Here is a 13,554-nt window from a genome sequence, read left to right on the forward strand (position 1 = left end):
ATCATCCTCACCAAAAATCAGCCCATTCCAAAACTTCTAACCCATGTTTACAAGTTGAAAAATCGTGGACCGTCTGTTTTTTGTAAACTGTTTTTGATGGGGTTAGAAGTTTTGGAATTGGCTGATTTTTGGTGATGATGATCTCCTAACCGTAGAGATCATCTTCACCAAAAATCAGCCCATTCCAAAACTTCTAACTCAAGTTTTGAAAAATGTTTTGCCAAAAAGTTTGCTAAAAAGTTTGCCATTGAACGTGACCCTATATATATATATATATATATATAGGGTCCCGTTCGGCACCCTAAGTTTTACCACACACTTTAACAAAAGCGTTTTGTCCTACATGGGTTAGAAGTTTCGGAATGGGCTGATTTTTGGTGAGGATGATCTCTATGGTGAGGAGATCATCCTCACCAAAAATCAGCTCATTCCAAAACTTCTAACCCCATCAAAAATGATTTACAAAAAATGGACGGTCCATGATTTTTCAACGTGTAAACATGGGGCTAAACATTTCGGAATGGGCTGATTTTTGGGGAAGATGATCTTCTAATCATAGAGATCATCCTCACCAAAAATCAGCCCATTCCAAAACTTCTAACCCATGTAGGACAAAAAACGTTTGTTAAAGTGTGTGGTAAAACTTAGGGTACTGAACATTTCCCATATATATATATATATATATATATATATATATAGGGTAGCGATCAATGGCAAACTTTTTAGCAAACTTTTTGGCAAAACATTTTTCAAAACATGAGTTAGAGGTTTTGGAATGAGCTGATTTTTGGTGAGGATGATCTCTACGGTGAGGAGATCATCATCACCAAAAATCAGCCCATTCCAAAACTTCTAACCCCATCAAAAACAGTTTACAAAAAATGGACGGTCCACGATTTTTCAGCTTGTAAACATGGGTTAGAAGTTTTGGAATGGTCTGATTTTTGGTGAGGATGATCTACTCACTGTAAATATCATCCTCACCAAAAATCAACCCATTCCAAAACCTCTAACTCATGTTTTGAAAAATGTTTTGCCAAAAAGTTTGCTAAAAAGTTGGCCCTTGAACGCCCCCCATATATATATATATGGGTCGCGTTATTACGACCCCCATTACGACACACCTTTTTGTCTTATATGGGCAAAAATGTTTGGAATGGGCTGATTTTTTGTGAGGATGATCTCTGTAATGAGGGGATCATCCTGGCAAAAAATCATCCCATTCCAAAACTTCTAACCCCATCAAAATTGATTTACAAAAATTGGACGGTCTATAATTTTTCAACAAAAATCGGACGGTCTAGAAGTTTTGGAATGGGATGATTTTTTGCCAGGATGATCTCCTCACCATAGAGATCATCCTCACAAAAAATCAGCCCATTCCAAATATTTTTGCCCATATAAGACAAAAAGGTGTGACGCAAAGGGGGTCGTAATAACGCGACCCTATATATATATATATATATGGGAAATGTTCAGCACCCTAAGTTTTACCACACACTTTAACAAACGTTTTTTGTCCTACATGGGTTAGAAGTTTTGGAATGGGCTGATTTTTGGTGAGGATTATCTCTATGATTAGAAGATCATCCTCCCCAAAAATCAGCCCATTCCGAAATGTTTAGCCCCATGTTTACATGTTGAAAAATTGTGAACTGTCCATTTTTTGTAAATCATTTTTGATGGGGTTAGAAGTTCTGGAATGGGCTGATTTTTGGTGAAGATGATCTCCCCATCAAAAAGAGTTTACAAAAAACGGACGATCCACGATTTTTCAACTTGTAAACATGGGTTAGAAGTTTTGGAATGGGCTGATTTTTGGTGAGGATGATCTCCTCACCGTAGAGATCATCCTCACCAAAAATTAGCCCATTCCAAATCTTCTAACCCATGTTCTGAAAAATGTTTTGCCAAAAAATTGGCCATTGAACGCTACCCATATATATATATATATATGGGTCATGTTCAGCAACAAACATTTTTCAAAACATGGGTTAAAGGTTTTGGAATGGGCTGATTTTTGGTGAGGATGATCTCTACGGTGAGGAGATCATCCTCACCAAAAATCAGCCCATTCCAAAACTTCTAGCCCCAGTTTACAAGTTGAAAAATCGTGGACCGTCCATTTTTTGATGGGGTTAGAAGTTTTGGAATGGGCTGATTTTTGGTGATGATGATCTGCTCACTGTAGAGATCATCCTCACCAAAAATCAGCCCATTCCAAAACCTCTAACCCATGTTTCGAAAAATGTTTTGCCAAAATGTTTGCTAAAATGTTTGTTGCTGAACATTTCCCTATATATATGTGTGTGTGTGGCCTTCTTTTGACAAAATCCTAGGCAACATTCTAGACAAAGCATTTTTCTTATATGGGTTAAAATTTTCAAAATGAGTTCATTTTTTGTGAAGATGATCTCTATGATGAGAAAGTCAGCCTCACAAAAATCAGTCAATGTTAAAAATTTTAACCTAATTTATAAGATGAAGAATCGTGAACTATCAATTTTTACTGTTAGTTTGTAATCACTTTTCATGGGGTTAAAAGTTTCAGAATTGGCTGATTTTTTGTGAGGATAATCTATTGACTAAAGAGATCATCTTCACAAAAAATCAGTCCTTTCCAAAACTTTGTTAAAACAACGCTACCCTATATATATATATATATATATATATATAGGTCCCTATCCGTGGCCAACAGTTTGGCAAACACTTTTTCAAAACATGGGTTAGAGGTCTTGGAATGGGCTGATTTTTGGTGAGGATGATCTCTACAGTGAGGAGATCATCCTCACCAAAAATCAGCTCATTCCAAAACTTCTAGCCCCATTTTACAAGTTGAAAAATCGTGAACCGTCCATTTTTTGTAAACCATTTTTGATGAGGTTAGAAGTTTTGGAATGAGCTGATTTTTGGTGATGATGATCTCCTCACCATAGAGATCATCCTCACCAAAAATCAGCCCATTCCAAGACCTCTAACCCATGTTTTGAAAAATGTGTTTGCCAAAATGTTTTGCCAAACTGTTGGCCATTGAACGCTACTATATATATATATATATATATATATATATATACACGGTAGCGTTCAATGGCTAACTTTTTGGCAAAACATTTTTCATAACATGAGTTAGAAGTTTTGGAATGGGCTGATTTTTGGTGAGGATGATCTCCTCACAGTAGAGATCATCCTCACCAAAAATCAGCCCATTCCAAAACCTCTAACTCATGTTTTGAAAAATGTTTTGCCAAAAAGTTTGCTAAAAAGTTTGCCATTGAACGCTACCCTATAAATATATATATATATGGGTCAGGTTCAAGGGCCATATGAGAAAACTTTCGTTTTTCAAAAAATTTTAAAATATGGGTTAGAAATTTTGGATTGAGCTGATTTTTTGTGAGGATGATCTCTATGATGGGAAGATCATCCAAAAAAAAAAAAAAAATCAGCCCAATCTGAAACTTCTAACCCCATTAAAAGTGATTTAGAATGTGGACCGTCGATTTTTTACCAATTTTTATCACTAATTTGTAAATCACTTTTGATAGATTTAGAAGTTTCTGATTGAGCTGATTTTTTGTGAGGATGATCTTCTCATCATAGTGACCATCCTTGGAAAAAAAATCAGCTCAATCCAAAACCTCTAACCCTTATTTTGAAAAATGAAAGTTTTCTCATATGGCCCTTGAACCTGACCCTATATATATATAGGGAAATGTTCAGCAACAAACATTTTGGCAAAACATGGGTTAGAGGTTTTGGAATGGGCTGATTTTTGGTGAGGATGATCTCCTCACCGGAGAGATCTACCTTACCAAAAATCATCCCATTCCAAAACCTCTAACCCATGTGTTTGAAAAATGTTTTGCCAAAATGTTTGTTGCTGAACAAGACCATATATATGGGTCCCATTAAGCAACAAACATTTTGGCAAAACATTTTTCAAACACATGGGTTAGAAGTTTTGGAAGGGGCTGATTTTTGGTGAGAATGATTTCTACGGTGAGGAGATCTTCATCACCAAAAATCAGCCCATTCCAAAACTTCTAACCCCATCAAAAATGGTTTACAAAAAATGGACGGTCCATGATTTTTCAACTTGTAAACATGGGGCTAGAAGTTTTGGAATGAGCTTATTTTTGGTGAGGATGATCTCCTCACCGTAGAAATCATCCTCACCAAAAAGCAGCCCATTCCAAAATCTCTAACCCATGTTTTGAAAAATGTTTTGTCAAAATGTTTGTTGCTGAACGGGACCCTATATACATATATATATATATATATATATATATATATATATATATATATATATATATTATAACAAATATAATTAATTATTTCATCTCAAAATAAACGAAATCCGATTGAATTTTTCTTTTCTTAGACATAGCTGATAAAGCCCACAAAACCATTTTGGGACTGTAATTACACAAGGATTATCGACACCTAACTGCTATTTGTCCCAAATAAATATACATTGTATTAATTTGTCAAATTATTGAAACCAATAGATTTTATTACTATTTATAGGTAAAAAGAGCAAAATTTGGAGGTAAATATTTTTGTAATAATTTTTGTTACAATATAAAAGTCAAGAAAGAGCATCCAACTAAATCTCGGAGCAAATTGTCACCACGCGGCGATAGACCCTTACCGTGTCACGATAATCTTGAAGAATTATGCCTCGAGATTTGAACTGAATATTCTAAATACTTTGGCCGTTGTAACTGAAGGTCCTTATCGAATTAACTGAAGCAAAAAACCCGACCCAATAATCCGGTTAGAAAAACTATAAATTAAGGGGTTGTCCCTAAAGAAAGGGGACCCTCGTCTTCTTCCAAAATTCTTTGTAATTTTCTAATTTTGAGAGAAATAATTCTTGTAGTAGCAATAGCATCAAGAGTGTTTCTTTCACCTTTCCTCTTTGATTTCTATTTGTAACTCTATTGTAAGATCATCAAACTTGGAATCAAAGTGCAACATATACCTCATTTTCTTCTCTATCACATTTGCTTTATTTCATTTTGTTGTAACTTGCTCCTCGTGATGATCGGCTAGACTCTTCTTAGAAATGTTAATGACGCCAGAGCGAGCTCATCTTAATATTGTTATTTTAATTTCATTTGTTTCTACTTTAATTGTGTTCTTCTGAAGCCTCTTAAGGTGAGATCATCCACTTGTATCTCCAATTCTAACTTTGATGATTATTGCTTAGATGAGTTCAAGCTTAATCATGTTTTGTGATGAATTTGAAATATAAGTTAGATAATTTCTTCTAAGTTCAGGGTTCACATGGATGTTTTTTAATTACCTTCAAGTGTTAATCGATTTATCTTTCAATTTATGAACAATGATTTATTACGTGGATTGAGTTAAAATGAGAATTATTTAATAATAGGATGACTTGAAAATGTTAATTTGATCTCTCTAAGCTCTTTTACATTGTTTTCATTCCCTATTCTTGTTCTTATTTCAACTTTATTTCACTTCTTAGTTGTAATTCTTCTAATCTGTTTTAAAAATTCTGTTTTGATTTCAATTCGAAGGAAAAATTGAATCATGATTGTCCTTGCGGAACGAATCTTGCTCACCAAAGTTTTATCTCAATATTTGTTCAATCTTACATATCTACAATCTACAAAGCATCGATCAGTATCTCAAGTTATTTTCAAAAATATGATATTGAATCAAATCAAATCTCGAATGTGGCTACGATTCACATTGATTGACCCATCTCACTAGTTTTATGATCATTATTCTTTCTTGAGACAAATGTTCTATCTCCAAATGTTTCTATTTTATATCATTTTATTTAATTGTCTAAATGCATAGAGAACAAGTGATATCATATTTTATTTTTCTAATAATATATAGTAAAATAAATAAATTTTGAATTATAACAAACATATATATATATATATATATATATGGGGACGATTCAGCAGCCCTAAAGTTTGCCAAGTTTAGTGCCAAACATTTTTCAAAATATGGGTTAGAAGCTTTGGAATGAGCTTATTTTTTGTGAGGATGATCTCTATGATAAGGAGATCATCCTCACCAAAAATCAGCCTATTCCAAAACTTCTAACTCCATCAAAAGTGATTTACAGAAATTGGACGGTCCACGATTCTTCACCTTGTAAACTAGGGTTAGAAGTTTCAAAATGAGCTGATTTTTTGTGAGGATGATTTCTTCACCGTAGAGATCATCCTCACATAAAATCAGCCTATTCCAAAACTTCTAACCCCATCAAAAGTGATTTACAAAAAATGTTTGGCACCAAACTTGGCAAACTTTAGGGCTGCCAAACCGCTCCCTATATATATATATATATATATGGGTCCCGTTCGGCACCCTAAGTTTTACCACACACTTTAACAAACGCGTTTTGTCCTACATGGGTTAGAAGTTTCGGAATGGGCTGATTTTTGGTGAGGATGATCTCTATGGTGAGGAGATCATCCTCACCAAAAATCAGCTCATTCCAAAACTTCTAACCCCATCAAAAATGATTTACAAAAAATGGACGGTCCACGATTATTCAACTTGTAAACATGGGGCTAAACATTTCGGAATGAGCTGATTTTTGGGGAGGATGATCTTCTAATCATAGAGATCATCCTCACCAAAAATCAGCCTATTCCAAAACTTCTAACCCATGTAGGACAAAAAACGTTTGTTAAAGTGTGTGGTAAAACTTAGGGTGCTGAACATTTCCCTATATATATATATATATATATAGGGTCCCGTTCGCCACCCTTAGTTTTACCACACACTTTAACAAACGCGTTTTGTCTTACATGGGTTAGAAGTTTCGGAATGAGCTGATTTTTGGTGAGGATGATCTCTATGGTGAGGAGATCATCCTCACCAAAAATCAGCTCATTCCAAAACTTCTAACCCCATCAAAATTGATTTACAAAAAATGGACGGTCCACGATTTTTCAACGTGTAAACATGGGGCTAAACATTTCGGAATGGGCTGATTTTTGGGGAGGATGATTTTCTAATCATAGAGATCATCCTCACCAAAAATCAGCTCATTCCAAAACTTCTAACCCATGTAGGACAAAAAACGTTTTGTTAAAGTGTGTGGTAAAACTTAGGGTGCTGAACATTTCCCATATATATATATGGGAAATGTTCAGCACCCTAAGTTTTACCACACACTTTAACAAAACGTTTTTTGTCCTACATGGGTTAGAAGTTTTGGAATGAGCTGATTTTTGGTGAGGATGATCTCTATGATTAGAAAATCATCCTCCCCAAAAATCAGCCCATTCCGAAATGTTTAGCCCCATGTTTACACGTTGAAAAATCGTGGACCGTCCATTTTTTGTAAACCATTTTTGATGGGATTAGAAGTTTTGGAATGAGCTGATTTTTGGTGAGGATGATCTCCTCACCATAGAGATCATCCTCACCAAAAATCAGCCCATTCCAAAACTTCTAACCCATGTAAGACAAAACACGTTTGTTAAAGTGTGTGGTAAAACTTAGGGTGCTGAACGGGACCCTATATATATATAGTAAAATTAGTTTCACAATAACACGCATTCTGATAAAAATAGTCACTTGTATTTGAAGTCATTTCTATCTCTTAATATATATGTCATTCAAATTGCCTTTGTTGTTACTCGCACAAATCAAAATATAATATGTAGACTAGGGAAGTTAATGGGTACCCAATTACTTGATGTACTTGGAATCGATTAAATGGTTTTGGGTCTATTATGAGGGACCCGATTAATTTTCGGGTCGGTTATGGGTGGTCATTTTAAGGACTCATTAAGAATCGGGCCTCTATTGGGTAAATGGGTAAATGAATTTTTTTTAAAAATTATTTAAGAGTATATTTATATTTTTTTGTTTAATAGTATAATTAATTAATAGTAATTACTAATTATGGAGAGATATTTCAATATTGAATCTCTCTCAAACGAGTAACTTAATTCTCAAGTCTCAATCCTTCCTACTTTCGAGTCGTTTGTCCATATTCTTCCCTTCTCTCCTTCTCAAGTTTAAACTTTAATGAAGAGCTGAACTGCACTCACATGCTTATAGGATAGACTTTTCTCATCTTTAATCCTTTGAAATATTAAAATACGTCAGTTAAAAGTTCAAACAATACAAACAAATAAAAGAATTTGACTTCTCTTACTAAGTTGGTAAGGATTTCACCCTTAATAAGGTTCCTTGGGCTCAGTTTGTGATATCAAAAAACACGATTTGGTGATTCATGGTTGTAAAATTCTATGAATTTTGAAAAAAAAACATTTAAAAAAAGTTATTTTTTATTGTTGAATTTTTAAAAAGTTAGGTGGAAGTTCAGTAGTTGTCCATTCATAAAACCTTGGATCAAGTTACAAAAAAATTGATTTTTTTTTTGAATCTGAGTTTTTGGATGAAATTCAGAAGCCATGGTATTGGATTGCTAATGTGGTAACAATCCATTTAAGTAAAACAACACTTAGTAATTAAGTCAAATTATTTGTTTTTAATCTGAACAGGTACCCAATGTGTATCGGGTATTTGTTGGGTCGGTTCTGATAACTAGGGTCTCAAACCCAAAACTGAAACTGATGTTTAAGTTTGGGTACAATTTTGGGTATACATGAAACTGACCCAAACCCAACCCACGACACCCCTAAGGTAGACTTTGTCGGGTACTTAACGTCCTATTTTGTTCTAATAAAATTTGTTAACCATGGCTGCAAGTAGTAAAAGTCTTATTCCAAGCATTACACACATCAAATTCCCTACAGAGAATGCTCTGTCATGTTGTTTTTTGGATGCTAATCTTTAGAGGGTACTGAGTAGCATTATATGTTTGAAAAGTAAGAAACCGTTCTTGTTTCTTGGAATCTTACATGAAAAACTCAACCCTCATTTTATTTGTATCGTTAACTCTGCTCATCCTACATTTTTTTTCTTCATCTTTAGCATATAAAAGAGAGCTTCTATAGCCATATGCCACCCAAGATGTGTGCTGTTTTGGAGGTGATCTACATATGAATTGAGGTGGTATTGGCAAAAGTTGGCGTGGCAATAGAATCTCCAAAAAAGTGAAGGACGTCATCAACATACAGAATAAACTAATCTCGTTGTGCATACATGTCTTATATTAATTCTTTTTTTTATTTATAAGTATGTCTTATATTAATTCTGAACAAGATCTAGCAAGTTGAATAATTGATCAAAATGAAATCCTAAGTTTTGGAGAATTTACTTTAGGGAAGTTTAGAAATATCCCCTGCAAAATTAATTATATTAGGTTTATTCCTTATAAAATGCAAGATTAGGTTTACCCTTGACCAAAAGTCAACATAATTTTTTCTTCATGAATTAATGGTGAAATTTTGGTTTTATCCAAAATACCCTTCCAAATCTTAAATTACTAAATCAAAATTTCAAAAAGAAAAAGGAAAAAAAAGGGACATTTGACTTTCACTCATGAGTGCATTCTAGATATATGGGGAGTAAAACTAATTTTGCCAATTTCCTAGGGTGTAGGGAATATTACTTCAAGACATACATCTATTTCAATAACTTGCATATTTTATTTCTGTGGCCTTCTGGATATAATACCATCTTAATGCATAAAAGAAAAATATATGAAAATCATCGCTAAGGAAGAAAGAAGCTTTAAAAAAAAAATGGGCTTGGGTGGTTGATGTTTAATATACATATAATACATTCAAAGCTAGAAAAAAAAAAAAAAAAGATTCGCTTTAGACCCACTTGTTGGTTGGACGTCAAAATCTTGCAGGGAACTTCACTTCAAATTTTATCCTCAGGTTGCCCCTCCTTCCTGGTTCCCCCCACAATTGGTATTTGGTATCCCCTCGTTCATGACAACAATCTCATACATGTCTGAAACTAGGATTGTTAGGTTACACGGCTTGAATTTTGTGAGGTTCTCATCATGGTCCCAGCCAATGTCTCCACAAGCAACACCTTCTAGGAGGTAATAAGGTCATTGCCATTCACAAACAACAAGATGGGACTTACCCATTCCCTAAAGAAGGATGCCAATCTTTTCACCCATGTCTAAAAGGAAGGATTGAACATCAAAACTTGAGCATAAAGATAGCCCAAGCCCATTTACATATACATACATGTACATGACACACATGTTTACATGGACAAGGGTAGTAGTAGTAAATGACTGCCCCTGGACGTGCCTGTTGCGGGTAGACTCCCTAAACCTAGGACATGTTCAGGACAATGTAAACTACCATTACATTGAGGACTCAAAATGCACAGATTGCTAATATTTACCATAATGAACATATCTGATGTTTTGACTTGCAATATATTAGATAATATGTGCATAAAAGAAAGAAATGTTTGATTTGAATGGAAGAATTGTATGTACTAACTTCTAAGATTGCTAATGAGAGTACAGCACAGTTAAGTATGACTCAAAGACCACTTAAATATGTTTGGGTCCATCATCAGATGACTCAATTAAATGGGCAGTATCATTATTATATACAAAATTGAGAGAAATAAATGTTTTGAAATTCAAGAGTTTAGTGTTGTAGTCAAAAATGCTTCACAGATACTATATGGAAGTCAGCCAAGAGGCCCCCATAATAGTGTCTTAGTGTTATATGTAAATGATGCTGGTTATGCATTAAACACTTGTTCTTTGGTGTCAACTGGGTTTGTTCATTTTTCAGAGGTGGCAGATGCAAGTGTTGTACACAATTAGGTTGGTAGTGTTGCAGCTTGTGATATGTCACCAGGAAGAGTCTTTGTGGTCTACGAGGTCTGTATTTTTTGCTTTAGTTCTCACCCTCAACCATGGTTCCAAAAATCATCCGAGAACAAGACGAGATGCCATGGCCGAGATCTTCCTCAAGACCATTGCCCACTGCCATAACCTTCATTTCAGTCATGACCTATATGCTTCCGTGTGTTCTCTAATTGTATCAACACAGATGTGCATGACATCAAGATGCAGTTAGAGATCATATTACCAACTTCTTGGTTTCCTTCCCTTTAAAACTCAAGATATCACAGGATTCAAATTAGAACTGACTCAGCCTAAGCAACAAGTTGTATAAACAATCACCCTGTCCTTTGAAATCCCACTTAAATCTCGCAAGAATCTTGAAACTTCTCAGGGAGAATTCCAATTTGGGGAAGTCATTCATGTATAGAGAGAAACAAATAGCAATCAATTTTATGGTTGAGTTTTATAAACCAATTTCTTTTGTTTCTTTTAGATCCCTGAAAATCAAGAGAGGACAAATTGGAAACTACAACTGAGAGGTAAGAAACAGTGGCAAGTAAATATCACAACTCGGGGAAGTAAGATCAATATGTTTGGAAAAAAAAAAATGAACATACGTCTCCTAGTCTCCATAGGTTATATGTAATGAGTAATGACCACACAATGAAGTATGAATGTTTGATAACAGCCATAAAAATTAAAATGAGAATCATCAAACCAGTAAGTATGCTTAATTCAAAAGATGTTAATTTTCTTTTCATTTCAACCCAAATAAAAACGACGTCAAAATATGGACAAAAACGACATCAAAATATGGACAAAAAGGGTTTCTATTTCCATAAGTGAACACCCAAAAAGAAAAAAGAAAGCTTTACCCAAATGTATGGCTAATGCTCTGCTCCTCATCTAATGGCATTGTTAGTTGGCCAATTGAGAAACTTGAAACCTTGTAGCGATGGTGGCAGATAACTCTGAGATGATGAAGAAGATGGGTGGTCGGGTGGGTAAATGTATCCCTTCCCATAGCCAAGATCCTTCATTAGCTTCGTTGGTGCATTTCTCAGATGAAGAGGTACTCCTTCATTCTGTCCGACCGACTCCCTCACAACCTTCTGTGCTGCTAATAATGCCTGGTAAACGGAAACGGACTTGGGAGCCAAAGCCAAGTAGGCGACACATTGTGCAAGGTTCACATTGCACTCGGGCATTCCTATAAAATGGCAAGCCTGGTAGCAAGCAACAGCTTGAGTGAGTGCAGTCGGGTCAGCCAATCCAACATCTTCACTCGCAAACCTAATGAGCCTTCGAGCAATGTAGAGAGGCTCTTCCCCTCCTTCTAACATTCTTGCCAACCAATAAATTGCCGCATCAGCATCGCTCCCTCTCATTGATTTATGAAGAGCACTGATTAGGTTATAATGTTCTTCCCCCGCCCTATCATACGCAAGGTGCTTACATTGGAACGCTTCTTTAGCATCATCAAGGGTGACAACAGCAGCATTGTCGTCACCAGCACTTGCATCAGAAGTTGAACCCTCGATCGGTCTAACCAGAGAAGCCCTTCGAGCTGCAGCCGTTGTAGCAGAGATCTCCAACGCATTCAATGCCACCCTAACATCACCATCGCAATTCAATGATATAAAATCAAATACTTTCTCTTCCACTATCACGCCAACCCCCACACTCCGAGCCAATCCCTTCTCTGCATCATACGCAGCCTTTGCAAGCAACCTTGCAATGATGTGGGGATGCAATGGATTGAGTGTCAGGACTCTACACCGAGATAACAATGGAGTGATCAAATGGAAGGACGGATTCTCAGTTGTCGCACCCATAAAGATAACGCTCCCATCCTCAATTACCGGCAAGAAGGAATCTTGTTGTGATTTATTAAACCTGTGAACCTCATCAACAAATAGAACGGTCCGTTTGTTCATCTTCTTCATCTTTCTAGCTTCCTCCACAGCTTCCCTAACGTCCTTAACCCCAGCGGTTACAGCTGATAAAGAAACGAATCTAAACGAAATGGGAGCTGTATTGGCAATAGCTTTGGCAATTGAAGTCTTACCAGTACCAGGTGGACCCCAGAGAACAATGGAAGGTAAGCGTTGGCAATCTAAAGATGATCGAAGAAGGGAATTGTTCCCGAGAAGATGGTCTTGTCCAACAACCTCATCGATGTTGCGAGGGCGCATTCGCTCGGATAAAGGTTCATGGGGTGATGGAGGATTTAATAGTTTGGGACGCTTAGGATGAGGTTCTGGATCTGATTGTTTGTCCGAGTATGAGGGATTTGGTTGGATTTGATTTTGGAAGGAGCGAGGTTTGGATTGGAAGAAGCGATCGAGTCTGGGTTGGGACTGGGATTGGTGTTGGGGTTGGGGTTGGGATTGGGATTGGTGTTGGGGTTGGGGTTGGGATTGGGATTGAGAGGGATTAGGAGGATTGGCATTAGAGTTATGGTGGGTGAGGATCCATTCTGTAGCTTTGAGGGTGGATTTGCCTCCAGTGGCAGACAAAGCTTGAGAAGCCAACTCTAGAGAGAAGCCCATGTTCAATAACTGCTCCATCTCCATCTCCACGTCCTCCTATATGACTACAACTTCCTTTTTGTTTATTTGAGAAGGAGCTGCAGGATGAGAAAAATAAGGAGAAGACGAAGCAGCCAGCCTACAATTTCTAGTTAAGAACAATAAGCTTACTTGTTTTGCTGTGGTCTCTGTATCAGTGTTTCGGCGCTCTCTTCCATCTTAGTTTTGGCCGGTCTCTCCATACAATTTCTAGGACCCATTAGATGCGGATCACTCATTCCTCGT

At 36.2% G+C, this 13,554-nt stretch overlaps 1 protein-coding gene across 1 annotated transcript; it reads right to left on the bottom strand.

The window, feature by feature from the left end:
* Positions 1 to 11,481: 11,481 nt before the first annotated feature.
* LOC147400695 (AAA-type ATPase family protein) lies at positions 11,482 to 13,554 on the bottom strand. Its single transcript, XM_086446496.1, has 2 exons — positions 13,441 to 13,554; positions 11,482 to 13,367 (listed from the first exon to the last, which is right to left on the bottom strand). Exon 2 carries the CDS (start codon positions 13,312 to 13,314, stop codon positions 11,641 to 11,643), a length of 1,674 nt encoding a protein of 557 aa, XP_086302622.1. The 5' UTR covers positions 13,315 to 13,367; positions 13,441 to 13,554; the 3' UTR covers positions 11,482 to 11,640.

The sequence above is a fragment of the Akebia trifoliata genome, chromosome 6 (genome assembly GCF_017979445.1).
Source record: "Akebia trifoliata isolate Shusen 1 chromosome 6, ASM1797944v1, whole genome shotgun sequence".
Lineage (NCBI taxonomy): Eukaryota > Viridiplantae > Streptophyta > Magnoliopsida > Ranunculales > Lardizabalaceae > Akebia > Akebia trifoliata.